This window comes from Leptinotarsa decemlineata, unplaced genomic scaffold (assembly GCF_025532065.1).
Source record: "Leptinotarsa decemlineata unplaced genomic scaffold, Ldec_3_MD MMD2_tig00003736_RagTag_RagTag, whole genome shotgun sequence".
In the NCBI taxonomy this organism is placed as follows: Eukaryota; Metazoa; Arthropoda; class Insecta; order Coleoptera; family Chrysomelidae; genus Leptinotarsa; species Leptinotarsa decemlineata.
The window spans coordinates 6100104-6125896 of record NW_027412593.1 but is presented as its reverse complement, the minus strand read 5'-3'; the positions used below and the strand labels follow the sequence as shown (position 1 = coordinate 6125896).

At 33.8% G+C, this 25793-nt stretch overlaps 1 protein-coding gene and 1 long non-coding RNA gene across 2 annotated transcripts; one reads left to right on the top strand and one right to left on the bottom strand.

Moving 5' to 3' along the window:
- Nucleotides 1-218: 218 nt before the first annotated feature.
- Nucleotides 219-25534, bottom strand: LOC111502611 (RNA polymerase II subunit B1 CTD phosphatase Rpap2). Its single transcript, XM_023156722.2, has 8 exons — nucleotides 25374-25534; nucleotides 21173-21287; nucleotides 20937-21101; nucleotides 20739-20863; nucleotides 20476-20630; nucleotides 11424-12192; nucleotides 2537-2689; nucleotides 219-437 (listed from the first exon to the last, which is right to left on the bottom strand). The coding sequence occupies exons 1-8, from the start codon at nucleotides 25442-25444 to the stop codon at nucleotides 266-268; spliced, it is 1725 nt and encodes a 574-aa protein (XP_023012490.2). The 5' UTR covers nucleotides 25445-25534; the 3' UTR covers nucleotides 219-265.
- On the top strand, nucleotides 8716-11604 carry LOC141483604 (uncharacterized). Its single transcript, XR_012466186.1, has 2 exons — nucleotides 8716-9008; nucleotides 9067-11604. It is a non-coding gene; the product is annotated as an uncharacterized lncRNA (long non-coding RNA).
- Nucleotides 25535-25793: the final 259 nt, after the last annotated feature.

Sequence of the window (25793 nt, the reverse complement as noted above, 5' to 3'; positions counted from 1 at the left end):
TTACGGCTCTTTGAATGTTCATTTCTTTGATGATCAATTGCTTACTGTCAAATAAAACTAACTTTACATTGTCATTCACCTTTTCTATTCAATCAAAATGTTTTGCTGCAAAAATGGGTTTACCAGATGCGGTCAATCTGGTAAACCAAAGTACAGATTTATTCAGTTTTCTAGTCTTCAGAAAACGTATTAGAGATGTCAGGTCTAAATAAAATAAATTATTGGTTTTTCCTTAAAGTATAATAAATAATAGCATATTATCACATCAATTACAGGATATATAATGTTCAACAAACATTTCAATGTTCTGTATATTGGACATTGTGTCTGTTATGAATGATCCTTTGCCAGGTAATAAACTGAGCTGCAAGCTGATGAATTCCTTAGATGAAGGTTCTTCAAGAATGCTCTTCAGATTGGGATCCCTTATCGATAATCTGCAAAATAAGAGTACAATTTAAAAAAAAAACACAGCTTTTATAAGGATATTGAATATGACCTACAAATGTTTATAATCCAAAGACCATCATTTCATAAAATGAAAAATTTTGAATAATCTTGCTTTATATTCTGAAATGATTTTCTTCTGTATTTATGGCTGTTAGGTATTTTAGTCAAGTGTCTATACCCCTGACGTTGCAAAATTGATCTAAATTGATATAAGTAATTTCTTCTAGATGTCAACTCCAGAAAACACTAAACTTAATTCTCATTGATATATTTGACATTAATTTATCATTGATTAGATCGACTTGTTGAACTTTAAATAATGACAACACCTATTACGAGACATGTTTTTAAGTACCATTTTTAAATTACACCTAGTTTGTAAATGTTTAAAATGCTGCCGCTGATTGAGAATGCCACCGACTGTGAAAAACGTATTATTGGTTATTTCAGTGCTGAAGGCTTGAAAACAACTGAAATTCACCACCAAATCTGTTAAATGTATGGCAAAAACATTAGAACTGGATGAATGGTTAGGGAAAAGGAACGAAGTGGGCGATCATCTATCATTACCGACAATTTGATTTAAGAAGTGTACTGTGTAGGATGAATTTATGAGCCGTATATAGGCGATGTACAATGGGTAGCCTACTGTGTACCAACATCGAAGTAGAAATTCATGGTATGGCAACATTCATCATTTCCTAAGCAAGTGAGTCAATTTCTATTCAGAAAATCATATACAATTTGTTCTGGGACAGAAGATAATATTTCTTGTTGTTTTTTGCTTCGTGGTGGCGCAAGCATATTATGTGACACAAAAATTGCGCCCTCCAATTAAAAACGACAGGCGTGGATTGCTGATCATAAGTGTTGTTTTGATGCCTGTCCGACTTGCTGTCTCTTCATTTCAGAACGGTACTCACTTCAAAAACGTGCCTCATAATTACTTATGAACCTCAAAATAGTATTTTCTGCTATAATTACACAATGCCAAACAATAATAAACTCAATGGAGGAATAACTAGTGGATGCTGGAATCTTCGAAGTTACTTTAATTTTTTGCCTCTTTTCAGTGTATTACTATATGATGTCTTTAAATGATTTTCGGCCAATTTTTTCTGCAAATTCAAAATTAGTCAAGGCACTACCGAAACAGCCCTAAAAATTACCCAGGCATTTATTTGGCAATGATAGTATTAATGAACACACTTTTCGATGAGCCATGAAGTGGTTGACCCACAGTATTCCAGGACAGGGATTTGAGGACCCTGGTGGAGACTGACCCATCACAAATGGTGCATGAGATGGCGTAAGAACTGGAGGTCAGGCCAATTTTTCTCTGCAAATTCAAAGTTAGTCAAGGCACTACCGAAACAGCCCGAAAAATTACCCAGGCATTTGGCAATGATAGTGTTAATGAACACACTTTTCGATGAGCCCTGAAGTGGTTGACTCACAGTATTCCAGGACAGGGATTTGAGGACCCTGGTGGAGACTGACCCATCACAAATGGTGCATAGGATGGCGTAAGAACTGGGCGTCGGCTCCCATGCGGTTTTTGATGGTTTAAAAACGTATTAGAAAGGTGAAAAAGCTCGAAAAGTGAGTGTCCCGCGATTTTAACGATCGACAGAAATCGTCACGTTTCAAGGTCTGTTCTTCTTTGCTTTTGTGCAACCAAAACAATCCTTTTTTTGGTTCGGATCGTCACGTGTTATGAAAAGTGGATCTTTTATGACAACAGGAGACATTCAGAACAGTGGTCCCAAAAGCAAAAATCCACCAAAAAAGACCGTGGTTACTGTATGGTGGTCAACAGAAGAGGTCCGATTCTACTCCATGACAAAGCTCGTCCGCACGTTTCATAAATCAAAGTAGTTGAGGGTCGAAGTTTTGCCTCACCCGCCATACTCCCCAGATCCCTCGCCAACCGACTACCATCTTTTCAAGCTGTTTTAAAAAAAATCTGGCAAAACAGCCTTGGTCAACTTCACCAAATACCGAGCACCCAATTTTTGTGTTACATACAACCTAATACATCAGTCAAAAAAATCAATAGCATTCCATTCAATTCCAATATACTTACATATTTAACAAGATAATAGCTATATAACTCCAAACGACTGGTTTGAATACTATGTTGTCAGCTTGCAACCTAAAGGTTTTCACTAAACCTTGGAGATCTGATTGTACTGCTGTAAAATTCCTCACTCTCAAAGCTTCCAGTAAGTTCTGCATCCTGAAATATTGAACATTACAAGGTTGTGCTTCTCAATGAAAGAACGAATCAATATATAATTTGTCTAATTTACTGAACTAGTTCAATAGCTCCTGTATTAATAACCTCAATGTTCAATGACCACATTTACACGGTATCTCAAACCAGATTTTACTAAAACCAACATGACTGCCTATATAAACACCATTTTCATGGACTGTTATCAAACCAGTTTATAATAATGCCAAATCGGATTAGCTTTATAAAACCAGATTTATCTAGTCCTGTAAACACCTACTTTGAATGGTATAATAATTTAATGACATGGAAATTATCTAAGCCATAAGGTGAAGTTTCTTTCAAAAAGATATGTAATCAAATGGGATAAAATAAGACCTCGCTGTCTGGTTGACTTACTATGAAAAAGGTAACTGGTGAATGAAATTAGAGGGGAATGAAAGAAATGGCTACTTGAAAATGACCAAACATGTTTCAAAAAATTATAATATAGAAATGTTCATTTCATTTGATTTCCTTCCGCCCCTCCCCCTGATATATGGCATCACTAATATAAATGTTGAAATAATATGGTCCCAGACAGAAAGTATTCGTTTCAAAGAAACAAAACTTCAACTCTCTCACAATGCATATGCTAAATTTACAAACAGGTGGTCTAATGTGTTATATTGGTTGTAAGGAACTGGTTTTATAATAATAATAATATCATTTATTGCCCAACAGGTAACACCCAATTACAGGACATAATTAAATACATCAGTACTGATAATAGATAAAAAAAATTAACAAATCATGTTCATTCTTGACATGCTATATGAATATAACATAACAATGATAATATAACATCGAATAGAAAACAAAAGAAAGAAAACTAAAACAAAAGAAAAAACTGATAGCATAACTATTCATTGCGCTACTTGGTAAGAGTGATTATAATAACTGACTCTCTCACAACACAAAAATGAAAAAACAGTTTTGATATCACTTTAAGATTTCCATCGCAACTTTTTTTATATGATTCGCCGAGCAAGTATTAATATCGCAAAAGCTGCATATCGAGTTGTAGTTTTCACGCATATATTTAATTGGAGAATGCAATATTATGTTTGTTCGTGCTGCAGAGCAGTAAAATGTGAGATTCAGCCGTAACTGAGGTCTTGGCACCCTAAAGTTCAGTTCTGACAGGAGCAAATGGCAGTCTACTTGGCTGTGCAGTAGTTTATGCAAAAAGGTTATTGAAGCACATCTCCTTTTTTCTAAAGAAATTAAATGAAAGTGATTGAGAAGACTATAGTGGTCAGAACTCCTAGCTGGATAAATTCCAGTGTTTTTGAAGTACAAGAATTTCAAAAATTTTCTTTGAACTTTTTCAATTGACTACTCATGACAGAAATAGTAGGGGCTCCAAATAATTGAGCAGTATTCAGGCTTGGATTTGACATGAGAAATATAATATTTTCAAGGCGTTTATGTTTGTGAAGTTTTGACAATGTCGTGTGATAAATCCCAACATTTTATTGGCTTCGGAAACTTTTTTGTTTATGTGATTGGCAAATGCCATTTTAAAGTCAAAAAATACACCTAAATCATTAGTCTCCACATAACGGGTTAGCAAACTACCTTGAATATTGTATGGATGTTCAATATGTCTATGTTTTCTAGTATATGACATGACTTTACATTTACCTATATTCAGATGTTGGTTATTAATTTCACACCAAGCCTGCACATTATCTATATCTTCCTGAAGTGTTATGCAATCATTCACATTTTGGATAGAATTCAGTATTTTCAGATCATCAGCAAAAAAAAGTTTCATAGAATTTATTTGTGTGCTTAAATCATTGATAAATATCAAAAACAACAGCGGTCCCAAATTCGATCCTTGGGGTATGCCAGACTTAGCAATTATTGTGTTTGATTTGTATCCGTTGTAACAAACTATTTGGTTACGGTTAAAAAGGTATGATTCAAAAAAGCCTAGTAGTTTATTACTAAGGCCAATAAGGTCCAGTTTCGAATGTAAGATGCTATAATCCATTATGTCAAAGGCCTTTGAGAAATCTGTGTATATCACATCCACCTGTCCTTGATTATCCAATGTTGAGCACACATAGTGGGAAAACAGTGCTACATTTGATTCAGTGCTGCGGTGGTTCATGAAACCATGTTGAAATTCACTTATTTGGCTGTGTGTTGACAAGTAAATGTGCTTTATAAAGGTATATTATGAGCCATTTAAATTCTTCCAGAAAATGGTTGTTAGAACCTAGATAGTTATAAAAACGGTTTTGAATGCTCGTGTGAATGTGGTCAATGCAAACTTGAGATTTTCCAATCCATCTAACATGAAATGACAAACGGTGGTAATAATAATAATATTAATCCTAAGAATTTTCTAAATTAGGATAAATAAGAATGCATTGAGTTGAACATTAAAATAAAATTTGAGTAAAAGTTGACTACATGGTAAAATCATTGATTAAAATTTTTATAAACCATAAGGAAAATAAATTAATTGAATAACATTCATATTTTCTTAAATGAATCAAAGGCCCATTGCTAGTTGTTTCAAATATGTATTGAAGTTGTAATGAATTACAATAGGTTATGAGCTCAGAACATTTTAAAAAGTATTTCAAGTACTCATTCAAGTATTTACTCAGAAAGTAAAAAAATGGGGCAAACTAAATGTGAATTGAATCAATAAACAAAAATAAGCTGAACACATAAAAACTTCAAGCTGAAGTGGTTCTAGTTAAGAACGATCTACGGGGTCACGTCAATGGAACAAATGTTAACTCAAGTGATTATCGACGAACAGCACGGATTTAGTGAAGGTAAATCTACCAACACTAATCTACTGTTGTACACCCAGTATATTTTGAATGCTCTGGAAAATAAACAACAAGTGGACGTAATTTACACCGATTTTTCCAAAGGATTTATCTCTCACGAGATATCTGTTACCTCAGGAGTACCTCAAGGGAGTCACTTGGGACCTTTTCTCTTCAATATCTTTGTAAATGATATCAAAGAAAAAATTACTCACTGTGAAATACTGATGTTTGCAGATGATCTAAAATTTTTTAGAGCAATTGATTCGTTGCAGGATTGTGCGAAAATTCAAATGGACCTTAAATCTTTTTCTGATTGGTGTAAGATGAATTATATGGATGTCAATGTGGCAAAATGTAAAAGTATTTCCTTTTCAAAGTCATTAAACCTTTATACAGCTGGTTATAGTATTGTAGGGAAGAAGTTGGAACGTGTACAATCTAATCTATACGAGATCTGGGTGTTATGATGGATGACAAGATGGACTTTCATTCACAGTATGAACACATATCTAACAAAGCGATGAAAATGTTAGGATTCATATGCAGATCAACAAAAGATTTTACCAACATTTTTTCTATCAAAATACTATACTTTGCATTGGTTAGATCAGTGATTGAGTATTGCACTTGTTTCTGGTCTCCAACATACTTCAATCACAGTTATGATATTGAGAAAGTTCAGAATAAATTTCTTAGATATGTTGCCTACAAAATGAACATGCCAGCTAGAAGTCATTTGCTCTTTGAAATTCGCTCTACTATTGGATTGCTCAAACTCAGTACAAGACGGGCACATGCAGGCAGTCGTGGCACGGGTAGCAAAGAGCTGTCCACAGGGGGGGGGTTCTATCCCCTCTGTTATGGAACCTTGTAATGGACGAGCTACTATGTCTCCTTGACCGTAATGGGTATAAAGCACTGGGCTATGCAAACGACTTAGTCATCCTTGTCCAGGGTAAATACAATAATGTAGTGAAGGAATGCATGTAGCAGGCCCTGAACATCATAACAAGATGGACCGAAGAGGAAGGGCTTAACATAAGCCCATCCAAATCGACCATAGTAGCATTCACCAAGAGGACTAAAACGGAGGGTCTCGGACCTCTAAAACTTCGAGGTGAAGAAATACAAGTGTCGGGGGAGGTTAAATATCTGGGAGTAATCCTAGATTCCAAACTGACCTGGAACCAACACTTGGACAGGATAAAGAGGAAAGCGGAGGTAGCACTGATGGTCGCCAGACACACCTATTAAAAAACATGAGGACTAAAACCAGACATGGTATATTGGCTATACACGATGGTGGATAAACCCATGATAACATACGCATCTCTGGTCTGGTGGCCAAAGGTGAAGCAGGCGACCGCCACCAATAAACTAGGCAAGGTGCAAAGACTTGCATGTTTGGGAATGGCGGGAGCAAGGAGAACTACCCCAACAGCTGCAGTGGAAGCACTCCTGAATCTACCACCTTTACACTTTGTGATAATGGGGGAGGCCAGGATGGGCCAATTCAGACTGGAAAACTCAGCGAACTACAGAAGATCGGACCAAACAGAAATTTCGGAACAAATGGAGGAGCACATATTGAATATGTGCACGGACCCCATGACACCGAAATACACCTTTAACACAAACTTCACTGCCAAAATCATAAGCCGTGAAGAGTGGAAGACCATTAGTCATCCCCAAAACATGTTTGGAAAAAACACCTGGTATACAGATGGATCGAAGACCAAACCTAGAACGAGAGCTGGAATATACCGAGCGGATAGAAATCTAAACTACAGCTATCCGCTAGGACTATACACATCCGTATTTCAGACGGAAGTGTATGCTATCTTGCAGTTTGCAAGGCTTACTAAATTGAGACCTCAAAGAAATGAGCGGATCAATATTTTTACAGATAGCAAGAGCGCACTAGGGGCTCTGACAAACCCGAAGGTGACATCAAAACTGGTCTGGGAATGTCATGAAGAACTGAATGAACTTGCAAACAGGAACAAATTAACTTTGTACTGGGTGCCAGGGCATTCAGGAATCACAGGTAATGATAAAGCTGATGAATGCGCTAGACGCAGATCATCAACTTCATATATAGGTCCTGAACCAGCTCTGGGGGTATCAAAATCACAGGTACGAAACCAGATTAGGATATGGACCAATAAGAACCACACAGAGTACTGGACAAAAGTACCTGGCAACAAACAGTAGAATCTTCATTGGGGAACCGTCCGAGAAAAGAACCGAAGAACTACTTCAATATAGTAGGGATTGGCTCTGAATAATTACAGGGTTACTAACCGGTCATTGTCCGATCAGAGAACACCTGAATAAAATGGGGCTGTACAACGGAGACCTCAACTGCAGATTATGCAACGAAGCGATAGAAACAGCTCTACACATCTTATGCGAATGTGAGGCACTGAATCACAGGAGGCAGGCTATATATGGACGTATGAAATTACGTCCAGAAGAATATGACGAACATCCAACACGGAACCTGTACAAACTAGTACAGGGAACGAGACTGATGGAATGGGTGTCATGAGAAGATGGGAGAACAAACGCAATAAGCCCAAGAGGCTGCAGTGTTTCCTGGAGATTTATAAGACTATTTTTTTAATCACAATTTTATTTAAATTTTCTGTATGTAGGTTGATTTATTAGATATGTAGATCCTAGAATAGTTAACTTTCTAAGGTTAATATATTGTATAAAAGTTGGGGGTTACCCGTTGAATAAATAAATAAATAATGGTTAATAAAATGAACATCTGAACAATTATTTGTAACTTTGGGGGTTGACGCATATGGTTTGATTGTTCATTATGCCTCAAACTGAATTTTATTGAATGTATGAATGTTTTCATTTTTCATTCACAAGTTTTTGAAACTTCATGATTTTCTGTCCTCAAAACTGGAAATATAATTGCATTACAGATTTTGTTCAACACCAACAAAAATTTCTCATGTTGATTAACGATAAGTTTCAACAACCTCTACTATCTTTTATGGAAGTTTATCACAGAACGACTAACTTAATTTCATTTTTTTCATTGAATTTTTTAGTTTTCTCAAGTTAACTTTCATAAGGTAATGTCATCAATGATTTAACTCATTCGTGACGTAAGGTCGTGGTCGTGACTTTCTTCATCTTGTAATGTTATCAAGATTGGTGCTGAAAGGGCAATGGGGAAGCAAACTGTCAATTTGTTGTACATAGATGGCGCTAAGTGTTTGTCATCAAAAGATACATTGGTTATATGGGAACATTTGTGATTTTTCGTTTTTATTCAGAGAAATGGGTCGTTGTGCTTCTTTCCGGTGCAAAGAAATGGGAGTTTATATGTTTCCTGAAGATACTGTTATGAGAAGAAAATGGGAAAAATCTTTGAGGACAGTAAAATTCAAATGTACTGATCATTCTATGTGGTGAACATTTCAAAGATACTGATATTGAGACTACTTCAAAGACAACTGGTAAGTAGCATTCATTCTACTTACTTATATGTGATATTAATTTTATAAAATTTTATAGGATTTTCCCTCCAAAGAAATTTTTTTGAAAAATCAGCTGTACCTTCCATATTTCGCTGTACTTCGAATTCTATCAGTCCACGGATGTTGAGATTAGAAAAAAAAATGCTAAACGTGATTTGAAGCCAGCTATTAGTGAATCATCTGAAATTTTCGAAGATAACGATAACCAGCTTCCTCTCAATAATAAGTATCCAATAAATAAATTTATTATATTGACTGCTCAACCACCACTATATTCCATTTGATTTTCAGATATAAATTATGTAGACCTCCAACAAGAAATTGCCTCAGAAGTTACTTTCCACCCCGAGGAAGATAATCCTGATAAGGAAAGCCACCTAATCAGCTAGTCCACACAAACACCAACTTTATTCAGATTATTTTCCAATGATGAATTTCTAATGAACAAAAAATCTGTTCTTTATTATACAGGTCTCTCTTGAGGGATATTCTCGAAATTAAAATGTCTATCATAAGCCTCTAATCTGAAAACAAAATTGAACCTTAAAACGTGCATGTTTTTGCGGTTAGAATAATGTTCATTGATTATTAGTGAAAAAAACACAAAATATGTGGTTTTTTTCATTAATATATTTCTTAGGAGCAAATTGAATGTAAAAAACTGTCTTTATAATGAGAGAGTTGTTCAAAATTGTTGCAAAATTATGAACCTTTCCACTAGATCAGCTTTCTTCCCTCCTAGGGTTGCACCTCTCCTCTGCAACTCCTCCTTCAACTGAGCGATACGCCATGTAGAATACATTTTGAATTGCAAGCAATTTAAATAAGAAACTTTCAAATAAATCAATAAATAACGGTTGAAACTTTGACAGCTAATGACCAATGTGACAAACACTCAGCGCACTCTGCCGGATGAGTTTCCTGTAATCATCCCCATAGGGCAAGCGTCTTATTCCGAAACATCGATGACCACCATTGAAAATGACACTGTTTCATGTAAGTGAAAAATTTCCTCTTTCATATACAATATTGTGTAGCAATCCTGTGAATGATATCTGAATCAATTCTATAAAGAATGTTTGGAGTACAAACTGAATTGGAAAAAGTGTTTTTTGCATAATTCAAAGTTCGAATAAAAGGTGTTGTTTCAAAAGTATTTTTTCTTTCGTGTAATTCAATGTTTATATAAAAGTAGCTGTTTCCCAGAGTGCGTTTTTTTCCTTTTGGTGTCTTGAAAGTTACTTCTTTGCATAATCTACACATCTTTGTAAAGAGTTCATTTTTGAATCAATCGATTTATTCCATCTTTGGAAGATTCTCAGATTTTTATATGAAGATGATAAGTAGAAAGCCAAAACCTTTCATTCCCAAAAATTAATATCTCATAAAAATATACCCCTTTCGATTTTAGCTTAAATTGTGCACAATAATCAATAATAATTTGGCGTGGCTTTGTTTGTCATACTTCTAAAGACTTATTGAATGTCTAAAGTTACTGCATTTTTCCTCAGAAGATCAGTCTCAGATTATTGCAGTTGCATTTGATAACCCACTTATGAAAGTCATGTGCAAAATATTGAAAGGGTGCAAAACATATTTCTTTGAATTTTAGCAATGAAGTTAACACAACATTCAAAGGACTATTCATTAGATAATTTACAGAAGCTCAGTAGTCACAGATTGGAAACCGACTTGAAAATCTTATTACAAATATTGCACTCTTCAATAAATTGTCCCACACTATCAGCCAAAATTTGTTTATGTGTTTCTACTAAGAATAGAAGACAATCAGAAACAGTTACCTAGACTTCCATCAATGTAACTATGGCGAACACCCCTCGGTAGAATAAAAATTATTCAGAAATCTCTTTTATACTGCATTCATTCTACACGTAAACAAAGTTGCAGAATTCAATTCTCATATCATCTTTTAACGTGAGCACAAAGTTGGGACAATTGCGTTGAGAAATTTTGACAAAATAAAGGTAACTGGTGAAAATACCAGGGTTTTCTATGCATCCTAGATTTGGCATTCCACACTACTCCAGACGAAGTACTTGAAACAGAATGAAAAGAAGCAACTGGTAAAGGAATCGAAGATTATGAAAATGACTGGCATGGTCATTCCAGTATCAGACAGCCAAAAACAGCAATAATATTGTTGAAGGACCAGGAAATTTACTCAACAAGGTTAAGTAATCCTGAATGCGCCCTAGAGGGGGGAAGATGGATTGATATCAAGAGTCTAACTTAAAGGAAATTGGTTTTCTACAAAAACCCTGATATTTCCTTTCTGAAAGTTGTGTGTATGTTTAAGACAGTTTAATCAACTCATTTTTAGCGGTTGACTGTGTAGAGAGAAAAATGAATGTACCAGAAAAATGTAATACTCACGATTTGTTAACAGCACTCAAAAATATTTTTCTCCTCAACGCCTTTTGAGAACTGATGTCCACTAAAGGTAAAATCGCTGGAGGCTCTTCCTCATTATTCGAGGTATCCTTATTTACTTTGGTAGGAAAATTTGTATCATCTTTCTCGTATAATACTCCACCATAGAAACATTTAACTTTAAGGCGGAGATCCTTACTTTCCTCTTTCAACTTCTGGAAGTCTGGAATAGGTTTTAACTTCGATCCATTTACAATAGCTTCATCAAACTTTTGATCAGCCATTTCTTGCAAATGTAATCTTTTACATATATCCATGTATTTGATTTGTTGGTCCCTTTGCAGATCTGCAATCTTCAATTCATCAAAATATTCACTCAACTTTTTCTCATTCAGTATCTCTTTTATTTTATTCTCGCCATATATAAATACATACGTCTCTAGTGTTAACCATTCTTTAACAACTTTTTTAATTATCTCTTCAGGATCGAATTTTGATGAAGATTTTGAACTTTTCTTCTTAGGCTTTCTGGAATGTACTTTCGCTGGAGGTTCAGAGTTATTTTTTATATTATTTGAGTCTGATTTTAAATCAACATTTTCTTCATTCTCAATAATAACTGGCAGAGCAGATGTTAACCTCTCGACATTATATGATAGTGGTTTTTCACTTTTTGCTATAGTTACTGTCTCTTCTTCCTCTTCTAACTGCTCTGTATTTTCGTTGATAGTCTGCATGGTTTTTATCAGTTTTGTTACCTTTTTATGCAAACCTAAAAACCGATATATGTTATGACTTAATTTCCATTTGCAATCATTTTAGAAAATATTTCCAATGAAAATAAAATATGTAGTAATAATAAATATACTTCATTGTCTAAAGAGTCATTCTTATTGTTAGAGCTAAGAAAAACGGTAGTATTTTGAATAAAAAAAACAAAACATGGTCATGGTCATTATTCAATTATTGTATAAAGAAAAAATATTGGCATCGATTTATATACTTGAAACAACATAAATATTATATACCAACACAAAATTTAAATTAATTTAAAGTATAATAATAATGATAGGGTCCATTAATAAGAAAATCTCAAGTTTACTTTCCTCAACCCTTGTTCCTCAATTGTTTTCTGAATGATTATACATCTTAAAACCAGATACACAACTGAATTTTGAATTAAGGTAAATGTGGGTATAGCAAGGTATCAGTGTGTTTCAACAGTTTTGTCCATTTTAATGTCCAGTGTTTTTGTAGCTCTATATAATAATAATAATAATAAATGGTCTTTATTTTACGTAAGGGGACTTCCTACAATGGATCATTGACTTTCTTACAGATCGTAGGATGTTCGTCAAGATTAAAGATATGAAATCAGACTATCACAATATACGTTCTGGAGTTCCTCAAGGCTCTGTGTTAGGTCCGCTGATCTTTCTGTTGTTTGTAAATGATGCCTACTTATTTCACCAGTAATGAACATGCTCTCACTCTTTTCGCAGATGACACGTCTTTAGCTGTATCAGCAGAGAGTCAGGAGGAATTAAAATCAAAAACAGAGGAATTTATATCACTGTTCTTAAATTGGTGTGAAAGGAACAATCTGATTGTAAACTTGACCAAAACAAAATATATCTATTTTAATTTAAAAAACGATCTGAAAAAACAATCGCTTGCCTTACTAATCAATGGAATGACACTGGCATGCACAAGTTGTACAAAATTCCTTGGCGTTCATGTAGACAACTGTTTGAAGTGGTCTGACCATATCACAGTTGTTTGTAAAAAAAATCAATCAAGGGTATTATGCAATCTCAAAAATTGAGAATTGTATGCCTTTATGCGCCATTTTAGATGTATATTACAGTCTGGTCTATAGTCATCTAAGTTATAATGCGATCCTATGGGGAAATAGTGTTGACAAAGTAGGGTTTTCATTACTCAAAAAAAAGTTGTTAGGAAATTACTAGGCATCCCTTGGAAGGAATCATGCAAGACATTTTTCATTAGTCATCAAATTTTAACCTTTCCCTGCATCTATATCTTTAAAATACTTTTATATGTTCGCGAATGTATAACAGACTGTACTAAGAACTCATTCTATCATAGCTACCCAACTCGATATACAGAGGAGTTGAGCATTCCTAAACATAAAACTATAAAATGCGAACATTCTCCCAAATATATGGGAATAAAATTATTCAATCGGTTACCAGACCATTTCAAACAGATGAACACTGTAGCATTTAAAAAAGCAGTTAAAACATTGCTTCTTTTAAAGGCCTACTATAGTATTGGCGAATTTCTCTCGGACCATCTCGACTGAATGGGTTCATGCGGCTTTGGCATGACATATTCAATTTTTATAGCTACAATTGTTTTAATTTTTGTAATTCTGACTTTTGTTGTATAAACAATATATCGTTTGATGTGATTTTTATGTGCTTAATACTGACCTATCCTATACGTTTGTCAACGTCTTTGAGGATGAATAAATATTATTATTATTATTATGTTTGGATCACTGTTGGCTGAGCAATTCAGTTTTAAGTTTACTTTTGAATAGCGGAAGTGATGAATTTTTCAAAGATTTACTGAATGAATTATACATTGTTACAGCATGATACGTGAAGGATCGTTCATAGATAGTGCTGTTACAATAGTAATATAATATATGTTATTTATTTAAGATCCAAATACAAGTGAGAAGTACAAATTGAAAGGTTAAATAAATAACGAGATGCTCGATAAGTAAGTGAAAACTTGTTTCGAGATACAAATTTGGTGTAAATGGGCATATACTTCATACATTAAAGTAAACTAAAACATAGAATGAATAACATTATTCGACTGGTATGTTTGATATGTGAATATCAAACTTTTGAACAGTTCAATACAATATATCAATAATCTATATACCTGTTTGCTAACAGTGAAACATCTGTATTTAAAAGGTTTTCAATTTTCATTTTCCTTCGATTATTTCAGACATTTTCAGAATGTATTTCTTAAATTCTTTCTTGAAAGTAAACATGTTTTTGATGTCGGTTATTAATTTGGGAATAAAATTATATAACTTAGACGCAATGTATCTGTATGTGACCTTTGACCAAACGATTTTGCCATGTAAGGTACTATATGTTGATTTTTCTGGCGAGTTTCGTAATGGTGAGTAGGTAGCTGTGCCTGATTCCGTAAAGTATGATATTTCAAACCAGTTTTCAGATAGTATGGTTGCCTTGGATCAATAATATAATTTTCACTAAAAAGCTGGTCTGAAGGATATCTGTTGTTTTTTTATAGCATTATTCTCAGAAATCTTTTTTGAATGGTTTCAAGAGACTTAAGGTGCGTTCTCAGTGCGTCGCCCTATCCCAAAATACCATATCTCAAATGACTTTCTACCAAGGCGTGGTACAAGGTTTTCAGCTGGTCATATTTCAGTATTTTTTTCAAATATTTGAATCTGTATAGTATTGTCTGTAGTTTTTTAATAATATACGTGATATGGTGATTCCACTTCAAATGACAATCAGAGAAGACGCCCAAATATTTGATTTTGTCTACTGGTTGAATTTTGATGGGTTGACCTCTAAATTGTTAAGGGAAATGTGTTTTGATTTGTTGCACGTGAATGTCATGTAATTCATTTTTTTAAAATTTACTGTAAGGAGTTTGTGTTCCAACCAGGTTTTAATACGACTAAAGCTTTTTTCTGCTTTTTCCTTAAGAGAAATCCAGCTCTCGTCTTCATATAATATGACTGTGTCATCAGCAAATTCTATAATATCACCACCCCTCTCTAGCGCAAATAAACCATTTATATATATACTAAAAAGAATAGGACCTAGAACGGTTCCTTGTGGTACCTACACCATACTCGGTATTTTCTTCGGAACTCAGTATGTTGTCAATTCTTACTATTTGCTTTCTCTTTGAGATATAACTTTTGAACAATTTCAGTGAATTTCCTCGGGCGCCAATGTCTTCTAGAGAATGCAAGAGTAAGGGATGGCTTACAGTGTCGAAAGCTTTCGACAGATCTATGAATAGGCATAAACATGCTTTATTCTCACTAACAGCACTGTTGATTTTTTTTGGTTAGTTCATGAATTGCGTCTTCTGTGGATGTATTCTTTTTGAAGCCAAATTGGTGATTTGAGATAATACTGTATTTTTCAAGATAGAATATCAATCTGTTTTTTAATAACTTTTCGAAAAGTTTGGACAGGTGAGTTATTAATGATAGGTATAGATCTATAGTTGTCGACCTTAGATTTATCGCCTTTTTTTTGTATAGGTATGACAACAGAGTTTTTGAAGGCGGTTAGCCATAAACCAATTTCAATACAAGAATTGAATATGTACGCGAGTGGTTCGACTATTTGGGAAATTATTGCTTTGAGTGTTTCTGATTTGATATTATCTAATCCGATAGATTTTTTTATTTTTCGATTCTTTTATGAGGTATGTTAATTATCTTTCATTCGTTGGAGACAGGATCATAGAGTTGGGAATTTATGTACGATTCAATTTATACTTTGGATCACGAGTAATTTTGTCAGCGAGCGTCTTAGCAAATTTAGAATTAAATTCATTTGAAATGTCATGTTTATCTATTATTATTTCGTCTGCATCATTTTTTAATGATTCAATTTTGTGTTTCTTTTTTTCTGAGCCAGTTAATTGTTTTATTACGCCCCAAAGTTTTTTGCTGTCTGCAGAGTTAATACCTATTTGCAGCTTGTAATAATCATATTTGGTTTTTTGTATTAAAGACGTTGGTTTATTTCTATATCTGTTGTATTGTGTCCTAATTTCAGTGTCATCTGGATTCTTTTTTGTTGCTTTGAATAATTCGTTTTTTGTGTGAATTGATTTTACTAATGCGTTCGTTATTCAAGGCGCAATTTTATTGTTTTTTCTTTGTTTTTTTTTATTGTTGTGCAGCCATCTATCTGTATTTGAAGAGTGTTGATGAAAATGTCTGTCGCGATGTTTGGATTCTTTTCAGCGTACAATGAAGTCCATAATATTCCTTTCAGGCGTTCCTTGAGTTTCCTGTGGTTCACATTTATGATATATTCATTTGGTTTTACAGATTTTGGTGAGGAAGCAAAAATGATTTGTAGTAAGGTTGTGAAGTGATCACTAATGTCGGTTTTAATGACAAGGGGTACAATATTTTCTGTTGTTTCTGTGTTGAACTTTTGTTGGACAGTTTATTGTCGAAAGGAAGCCAAATTCATTCAGAATATTAGCGTATTCCAGAATGTTTTCATTGTCCTCTAATATGAGAGAGATCAACATTCAAATCACCGACAAATATATATAAGTTGTTGTCATTTTGGGAGATGTTGGCTGTTAGGTAGTTTTGAAGTTCTCTATTGAATTTTTTTATATCTGATGAAGGTAATCGATAAAATGCTAAAACAACGATTGCATTTCTTTCATCCTGTTTGATCTTTATCTCTAGTATGTTCATGTCACATATTTTGGCAATATCATCAAACTGAAATTCACATTTAATATAAGCTACAACTCCATCGTTTTGATTATATGATCCCTTCTTGTAAACAATGTTGTAACCTTTCATACTATACATATTTGGATCTGGAATCTGCCAAGTTTCTGTGAGGACAATGCAGTCAATAGTAGAATCTAAGTTGTTTAAGAGAATTTTCATCTCGTATATATTTTTTTTAATGCTTCGAATATTGTTATGTAGTAGCTGAAAGTTTGTGTTCTTAGTGTTAATTTTTAATATTTCCTGACATTCTGTGCTGTTTTCTAGACAGTATGTTTGTACAGGCTGGATTTCAAAATCTCTTATGTATTGATCCATTGAAAAACTATATCTGAATGTTTAATAAAATTATTTGTGCCTTTATGTCTTAGTCAGTGAAAGACTAGAATGAACGATTATTATTACAAATGTGATGAGAACACCGGCTATCATATATTAGAAATGAATAGAAATAAATATATTTGTGTGTTTATGATGTGAAAATCTTAAAGTTATAGTAAATATACACTTATCTGCTCGGATTTTTCCGGGAGTTTGGCTTCCCTAGAGTAATTTCTTTGAAATTCTTATTACTTGTTCCTTTTCTCGGCGTGGTATTCTGAATATGGTTTTCTGAAGATCTTTGTTCTGTGCTAGTTGTTGTTTCCAATGGTACTGGTGGCAAGGATGTGAAACGTTCTGGTGTATTGTTTTTATGGAGTATATAATGTTTTTGCGTTGGTGTGCTTAGGTCGATTTGTGTTTTTGAATGACCGATTTTAGTTTCTTCCCCCTGATTCTCGAGATCTGCAGGTGTAAGTATATGATTGTTTAGGTGAAGTCTATTTTTTTAATGAAACAGGTATTTTTGGGATCTTGGTTTGCGATAGCAAGGTGTTTTCTGAAGATCTTACTCTCGGTCCGTTGTTTTTCGGTGAAGTCGTTGGCAATGCTTATTGGAGAGCCTTTCAAGTTCTTTTTGTTCTTGAGAATCTCCAGTTTTATTAGGTATGACACAAATTCAACCTTCACAGGAGAGTTGTGGTCTCTACCAGGTCTGTATATATCATTAATATCGTTTTCCACCAATTTAATATTTAGAATATTCCTAAATAATTCGATCATACACTTTGTTGTTACGAGATGCTCTTGTCCTTCCCATCCAAATATTATATGTAATGTTATTTTTTTTCTGATTTCTCTCTAGTAATTCGATTTTTTTCTGTAATTCTTCGTTTTCTTTTTCGACTTTGATCAAACGGTGATTGATTTCCTCAATTTTAAGTGTGAGTTTGACCTCTACAGCTTGTATTGTTAATTTCAAATCCTTATTTCCTTTAATGATTTCCGTGAGGAGTTGTTCATTTGAGATCTCTCCGTTAGACATTCCTTCAAGTTTATGGTAACCTTTAGTTTTATTCTATCGAGGGATCAACGACCGCTTCACTAACACTTAAGACTCAATATTTAAGGCAGACCGACGAGAGTAGGTAAGAATATCCACTTGTCGTGAAGGGTTTGATGAATATAATATAATTGTTTACAATGTGCCTGGTATAAACGCAGGAGGTATGGTTTCACTTCAGCTTGTTAATTTTAAATTTTATTCATTTTTTACTAATTCGTAGATTGAATTTGATTTCGGTGCTATTCAGGCTATTCACTGCACTTTCACTGTTGTTTTAATGTTAATTTTAAAATTTTCGCCCGTAAAAAAAACACTAAACTAGTAGTTTATCTCGGAGTTCCGCCAGCACACGTGTACACTACAGCACTATAGCTAGTTATGATTCGGAATGTCAAAATTATGATTGAATCTAAGGTTTCTTGAGTGTATCTGATGTGTCTAGGAAGGGATATATTTACTAAATAAGTGGGTTGTTGTTTTTTAATAAGTTTGTGAATGAAACAGGCGAAATGCAATTCTATTCTGTTTTGCATTTTTAACCAATTCAGTTGATTCTCAATAAATAATAATGCTGTTGTGTTGTGGTATATACTGATTGATAGAGAATTTTATGCTGTTACAATTTTTTTTAATTTCAATCTTTTACCTCTTTTCTGCTTATTATATGATGTCGTTGAGCGATTTTCAGACAATTTTTGTCTACAAATTCAAACTGAACCAAAACAGCTCAAAAATTTAACCATGTAGTTGGCAATGACAGTGTTAATGAACACACTGTTCGACGTTAGTTTGCGAAATTTCGTTCCTGATATTTTAGACTCGAAGATGAGCCCCGAAGTGGTCGACCTACAATAATCTACAAGGAATGAAGGTCCCTGGCGGAGATTGACCCATCACAAACGGTGCGTGGGATGATGGAAAGACTGGGCGTCAGCTTCCATGCGGTTTGATGGTTTAAAGCATATTGGAAAGGTCAAAATGCTCGAAAAGTGGGTTCCCCACAATTTGAACAATTGGCAGAAATTGTCACGTGTCGACGTCTTTTTTTTTCTTTTGCGCAACTGAAACGTTCCTTTTTTGAATCGGATTATTACGTGTGATGAAAAGTGGATCATACACAACAACAGGAGACGTTCAGGACAGTGGTTGAACACCGATGAGCGCCAAAGGCGAAACCCCCAAAAAAAGACCATGGTTACTGTATGGTGGTCAGCAGCTGGTGTAGTAACTTTCTGCAACAGAGCCAAATCATCACAACAGAGTCCTACTGTTAGGAAATTGACAAAATATAGCGGAAATTGCGTCAGCAGCAGGCACTGGTCAACAGAAGAGGCCCAATCCTGCTCTACGACAAAGTTCTGTCTCACTATTCGTCACTATTACTTTCGTATCATCTGCATACATAAACACCTTTCCCCGCCAATGAAGTCAGGTAGGTGATTTATGTACAACAGAAATAAGAGTGGTCCTAAGATACTCCCTTGAGGGGTTCCAATACCTACATTATATTGGCTAGAGAGATCATTCCCAATTTTCACAAATAATTGCCTTTCCGTTACATAGGAAATTATCCAGTCTTTAATAGGGCCCCGCAATCCTAACCGTTCCAGTTTTCTTTCGAGTATGTTTGGGTTCAGCGTATTGAAAGCCCGCGTATTAGCATTAATTGAAATATTACTGTTCAAAATAGACTCATAAAAATGGGACAAAACTTTTGAAACAACCCAATATAAATTCAAAGTCTGACTTGTGGATTACTTAAAAGAAAATCGTAGAATTTTGCTTCAAGTCTAATCACCAGACAAAATGTTTTCAAAAAGAAAAAAGCATACAATGATAAACTTTTGCTTGCCGCAAAGGAGTCATGTCTCCTGACCTTACAGAAAAATCTTGATGCCCTCTTATTAAAAACAATTAAAGAGGCTGAATGTTTGTGCACATATACATCAAAAAAGGATACTACATGTTTCAGGTGAGACTCTACAAGTGAATGATGAACATCCAGACGAGATTAATAGGATGTGATCCTCAAATTTCAACTTTTCAATTGATATCCCAAAAAATGCTTTACATAACGTGTGAAAAATATATTTCTATTACATATATAAAGAGCAGTACCAACAATAAAATCAGTTCTTTACCTCTACTCTTCTCCTTTTTGTTTGATTTATCTCTGCCTATTTCTCTGTCCTGCATATCTTTCAGGGATACTTCAGCAAATGATGATATAGGCATGAAAGATGAATCAACAACAGGCCTTGCCATCCCTTGATCCACAAACTCTCCTGGCAAACCCCTAAAAATGTATTATTTTCACAACTGTAGAAGTTTTTTGGGTGTTTCTAATTTCATTCACTACTTTTGAAGTACAAAGTTGAGATAATTATGTGTAAAGAAAACTCACCCTTCATTAGATCCCAATAACTTAAATTCGGGAATATTCTCATATTTTCGCAACCACAATGGACTGTCATCAATTTGTTTTTTGATATGAACGCTGGCTTTGTAACAAAAATTGCAACAAAAATTCTGGAAGATATAAAAAATCAAATATACTTCATTCATTCAGAAAAGATTCCGATAAAGCAATATTTATAGTCACCTTACGATCTGTTATATCATAAACTTTATTAGTCTTTGTTGATATGTAGTACTGTTTTTTTGGCATATCTGGAATCCTCTTTCCACATATTGGGTACCCGCACAATTTGGTAATTGCCCTTTCTTCCGTGATGTCTTGATAATGAGACTGATTTATATAAGGAAGCTGAAAAATAATGAAAATATAGTAACGTACTAAGTGGAATGAAAATACAAAATTTATATGCCTATACTCACACATCTAGTAAATATATCTGGTCGCAACTTTCCCTCGATGGAAAACTCGACAATTTTGAAAGCTTGATCATCGCATTGTTTTTTTCTTTGGAGGGAAATTTGATGAGCCTCTTTCCTGAAAAAACAAACAAAGAAGAGATCACTAAGGGTAAGTTATTGTCTGTAATAAATGCATTATTCCTATTATCTATTAAAAATACACAATTTTCAATGAGCCATCATAAGATATCCAATAACTACATAAAAACTTAAAAAAAAAATAGAAAAATGTTTCGTAAATGTTAGACAGTATCACAAATTACTGACTGTATGTAGTTCAAGCAAAAGCAGAATGGAAAAGCATCATTTCAAAATTGGTCCCCAAAATGCTTGACCCATCAAAGTATTTTATTCAAACATATATTCTAAAAATAATCATGATATTTGTTAGAAGAGTTTAAGTTAGCAGAAGCAGTTGGGTTGCATGATTATTACAAGTATTGCAGCATAAGTTGATACTAAATATTTTCGTAGATTGAACTTGCAGTGTCAAATACCAATGAACAACTGTTACAATTCAACATCGACTGAGAAATGAATCACAAGAATTTCTTATCTTCGCCTTGCACTCATACCTTTTTGATTTTGCACATATACAGTCAGACTTTTACCAGATAATTGACTGGTGTTCAAAGCTTTACAGCAAAGGCTCAGGCAAAGTTTTCTGGTGTTTCTCCACAAAGCAAGCTTATACAGGGGTAACACACTACTGACTAACTACTTCAGATTCTGATACAGGTGTATATAGAGTGAGTATTTAGCAAGGCAAATTCTCATGCAAATGTTGATAATAATAAAATGTACTTCAAAAGTGAGCATATCTAATTGCAATAAGGTGTTCAGTGTATTTCAATTGAAATTGAACAATTGGAATTATTTCTAGATAAATCGAATTCTAACGCCTTTTGATCTGTGAACAGTGGCAATCTGAGGTTAATCTTTCATCTATTAATAATAATGGCTATAAATTACCAAGCTCGTTCTGTAGAAGTGAAGGAAAATATGGGGTGACAGCTTCGTACTTAAAACAAAATTTACAGTCTAATGAAGTAGTAACATTTGTGTACCAAATTATTTTGTAACATATTATGTTCTGCTTTTACAGATGATTAAATTCTAATCTATTGTATTCTATTCTATTCATTATAAAACGTTGAATCTGTGAAAATAGTGTCAAAAATGTCAATACGAGTCTTGTGGAATGCAACTGTTGAATAGCAAAATTATGATTATCCTCAATTATAGATTTTGTTCAGGAGATATTGAGGTCTTCTTTGAGCAACTCGAATCTCTTCTAACAAAACTGTGCTCATCAAAAACCACTATCATTCTGCTTGATGACTCAAGTATAAACTTTTAATATTCCTCTAATATACATACTTTCAATGGAATCGATAGTTTATTTTAAGATCTTAAAAGTAACTATTGATGACTATACAAGAGTAACCACTGAGTGTTCCAGCTGTATTGATGATATAATCATAAATATAAATTATACAGATGTTATGTTCTTGAACCATGTCTATATGATCATCGAGGATAATAAATACTGATAAATGAGCCATCACACTAACAGACTTGTCATAATGAGATTACTTACTCAATCTGGAATTTTCAAAATTACGACACTGTTTAGGACATATCAATTGGTAAAATTTTGAAATATCCACCGATCCTCAAGTTATCAGGGTATCATCTGCTCTAATGAAGCACTTCAGCTATTTGGAAACATATGTAGTTTCACTAAACTCCAAAGTGCTTTACTTGACTACCTTACAAAAAATGAATTTTATTCTACTGAAGATTTTCTAAAACTCTAAAACTATTATTGTATAATTACTTTATTTTACATGTACAAATATACAGATTTTACATTTTTAAATAATTTAAGCTGATCACCGTTCTTGTATCTTTTTAATAGGTCTACTTAACTGCTAACATATATACAGACACTGTAACTATAGATAAACGCAGTTGCTTTATGTTCTGTTTTGACTAGTCTGATAAAGTTTTATATCTGTGTGTATCACATGTATAAAATTTTCAATGATGAATAAATTTTTATTCTATTCTGATAAGCTTCCTAATTTCTTAGTGAGTATATATATAGCTTCCATGAAATCATGTGCTACCTTTCGGATAATTCAACCAAATGAAAACAAACCCTGTGTTTATTGGTTCAATGACTCCTTAAAAGTCATACGAGATACTTATAAAAACATCAAATTTATAGCAGAAGCTTCTAAAGATCCCTTTGTACATGTCACTATATTGCTCATTGAAGAAAGAATACAAAAAAAATGTCAAAAATACTAAAAGATTGGCGTACAATAACTACATCACCTTTTCAGACAATAAATAAAAAACCAGTTGGAATTGAATCAATTTTAAATGGAACAGAAACAAAAAGAATAACTACTATAATACTAAAATTTGTCCTGAAGAATTCAATATATTTCTTTTATTATCAAGGTGAAAATTTAAAAAAAATCATATCTAACTGTGCAAAAAGTAGCAGGCACTAAATTTTCAGAAATGACTGACGTTTTTGCCTCAATCTGTCTCTTGCAGTAGCTTACGGACATTATCCCAAGCAGATGAGATTTTTTGAGAATTCAATGCCTACTATTATGGAATGGTACATTCCATCAATTTTTAAATATTCAAAAGTGGTACCCACACACAAAAAAGAAAACATTCTGATATTGACAACTTTCCTTCAATCACTATAATGAGAATATCTCATAGAAATTATACTGAATAATCAAATAGAGAAATATTCTTAAAATAACATCTTTCTGAACCACAACCAATTAGATAGACTTGTGATCCAACACCAGACAGCACTGTTTCGACCTACCAGGTCTAATTGTGAGGTAAATATACATCACTAGCTGTAATGAATATTGTGAGATAGTACATGATATTACAGTGTCCGACCTCAGCAATGCCTTTAAGTGTCTTCACAGAATTACTTCTGGAAAGTTATTTCACTATGACCTCAGAGTAACTGAAATATAACTTACAAGTCTTATTTGAAACAGCTCTACCAACAAGTTTCTTATATTGATAATACTTCTGAATGGTGTACCTCAAGGTTCTGTTCTCGGACCACTATCTAAATGATATAATTGAACTTTAATCAGCTCCAGAGAGAGTCTACACACAAGCCCTATCATACCGGGACTACCGTAAACATATTGGATGGGAAATTAGGTTGGCATCTTCAACAACTCAAATCCAACTTGAATCACTACTTTCGCACAGGCATTGCTCTTAGAGCACCTGTGTAGTTTTGTCCTAATACTTGACTAATACATCATCTAAGAGACATTGCACACCTCTATTTATTACACATCTATAATTCTTCTACCAACTCTGTTCTCTCCCAACTCAGGACTCGAAATGATATTCACAACTACAACACTAGAGGCCTTATGAGAATTCAAACATTCTATATTTAAAAAAAAAAAATAAATCGAATATCGATCTGTACAAAATACTACATACAATGGAACTATTCCTTCCAGACAATCAACCAGTGTATACTACTTTCAACAATCATTGGTTAGATTTGTATCAGTCTTTAATTTTATGATGAGTTCATTAAGTTTTTCAATCACTACTTTCTGAATTTACAACAACTGATTAATAATCTATTATTATCAACATGAATGAAATGTATGAAATAAATTGATGGATCTAGCGGTTACTACGTGTATGAAAATGTATGAAAGTTTTCATGTTATCTGTGTGCTTGAAGTGGATTTATGTACCAGTCTTAAGATATATGTCACAAGGTTTGAATCATAAGAATTTGTTATTTATTTGTTATTACTAAAAATCTATTACTCATGCACATAGAGATTATGAGTGAGTGTATATATCTGTGGTAGTACATGAATGTTGCTACTGAAAATTGCTGCTCACAATTTCTTAAGACTTGCGACCAATGACAGGTGCATTAATCCACCTTGAATCCATAAATTGGCTTCAAGGGATTAGGTTAATTATTTGTTTTGCTCATTTCACGAATAATCACACATTTTTTAACTCAATTCCTCGAACACTTTTGAAAAACTGAGTGTAAATAGTATCAATAAGCCAAATTGGACAAACAATTTATGATTACCAATAGGGTTGGAAGCATAATTACAATTACCTGATATCAACAGGATCTTCCTGTTTAGAATTTCTAGCAATTCTTATATAATCTTCTAATGAATCCTCCATGAAGAAAATGGGTCAATTCTAATAAAAAAAACTTTTCACTTTGCTGTCACTATCAATATGAAATATGAATATACCCCTAATATAACCAATATTTCTTCTTCTTCTTCTGCTTCTTATGGTCATTGCTTCCTGATTTCACAAATCACATCACACAATTGACACAACATCAAAGTCACAATATGAGCAGTGTTGCCAACACTGGGGATCCTCCTCTCTCTCTCTCTTAATTAGTGAACGTTGCTTCCCACTCGAGCGCATTTGTCCAGGCTTCCCCTATCAAATTGACATCAATTTGACAGAAGCTTCGTCGGGGGGGGGCAACGGTCTTGCTCGAACAAATGCCATCCCA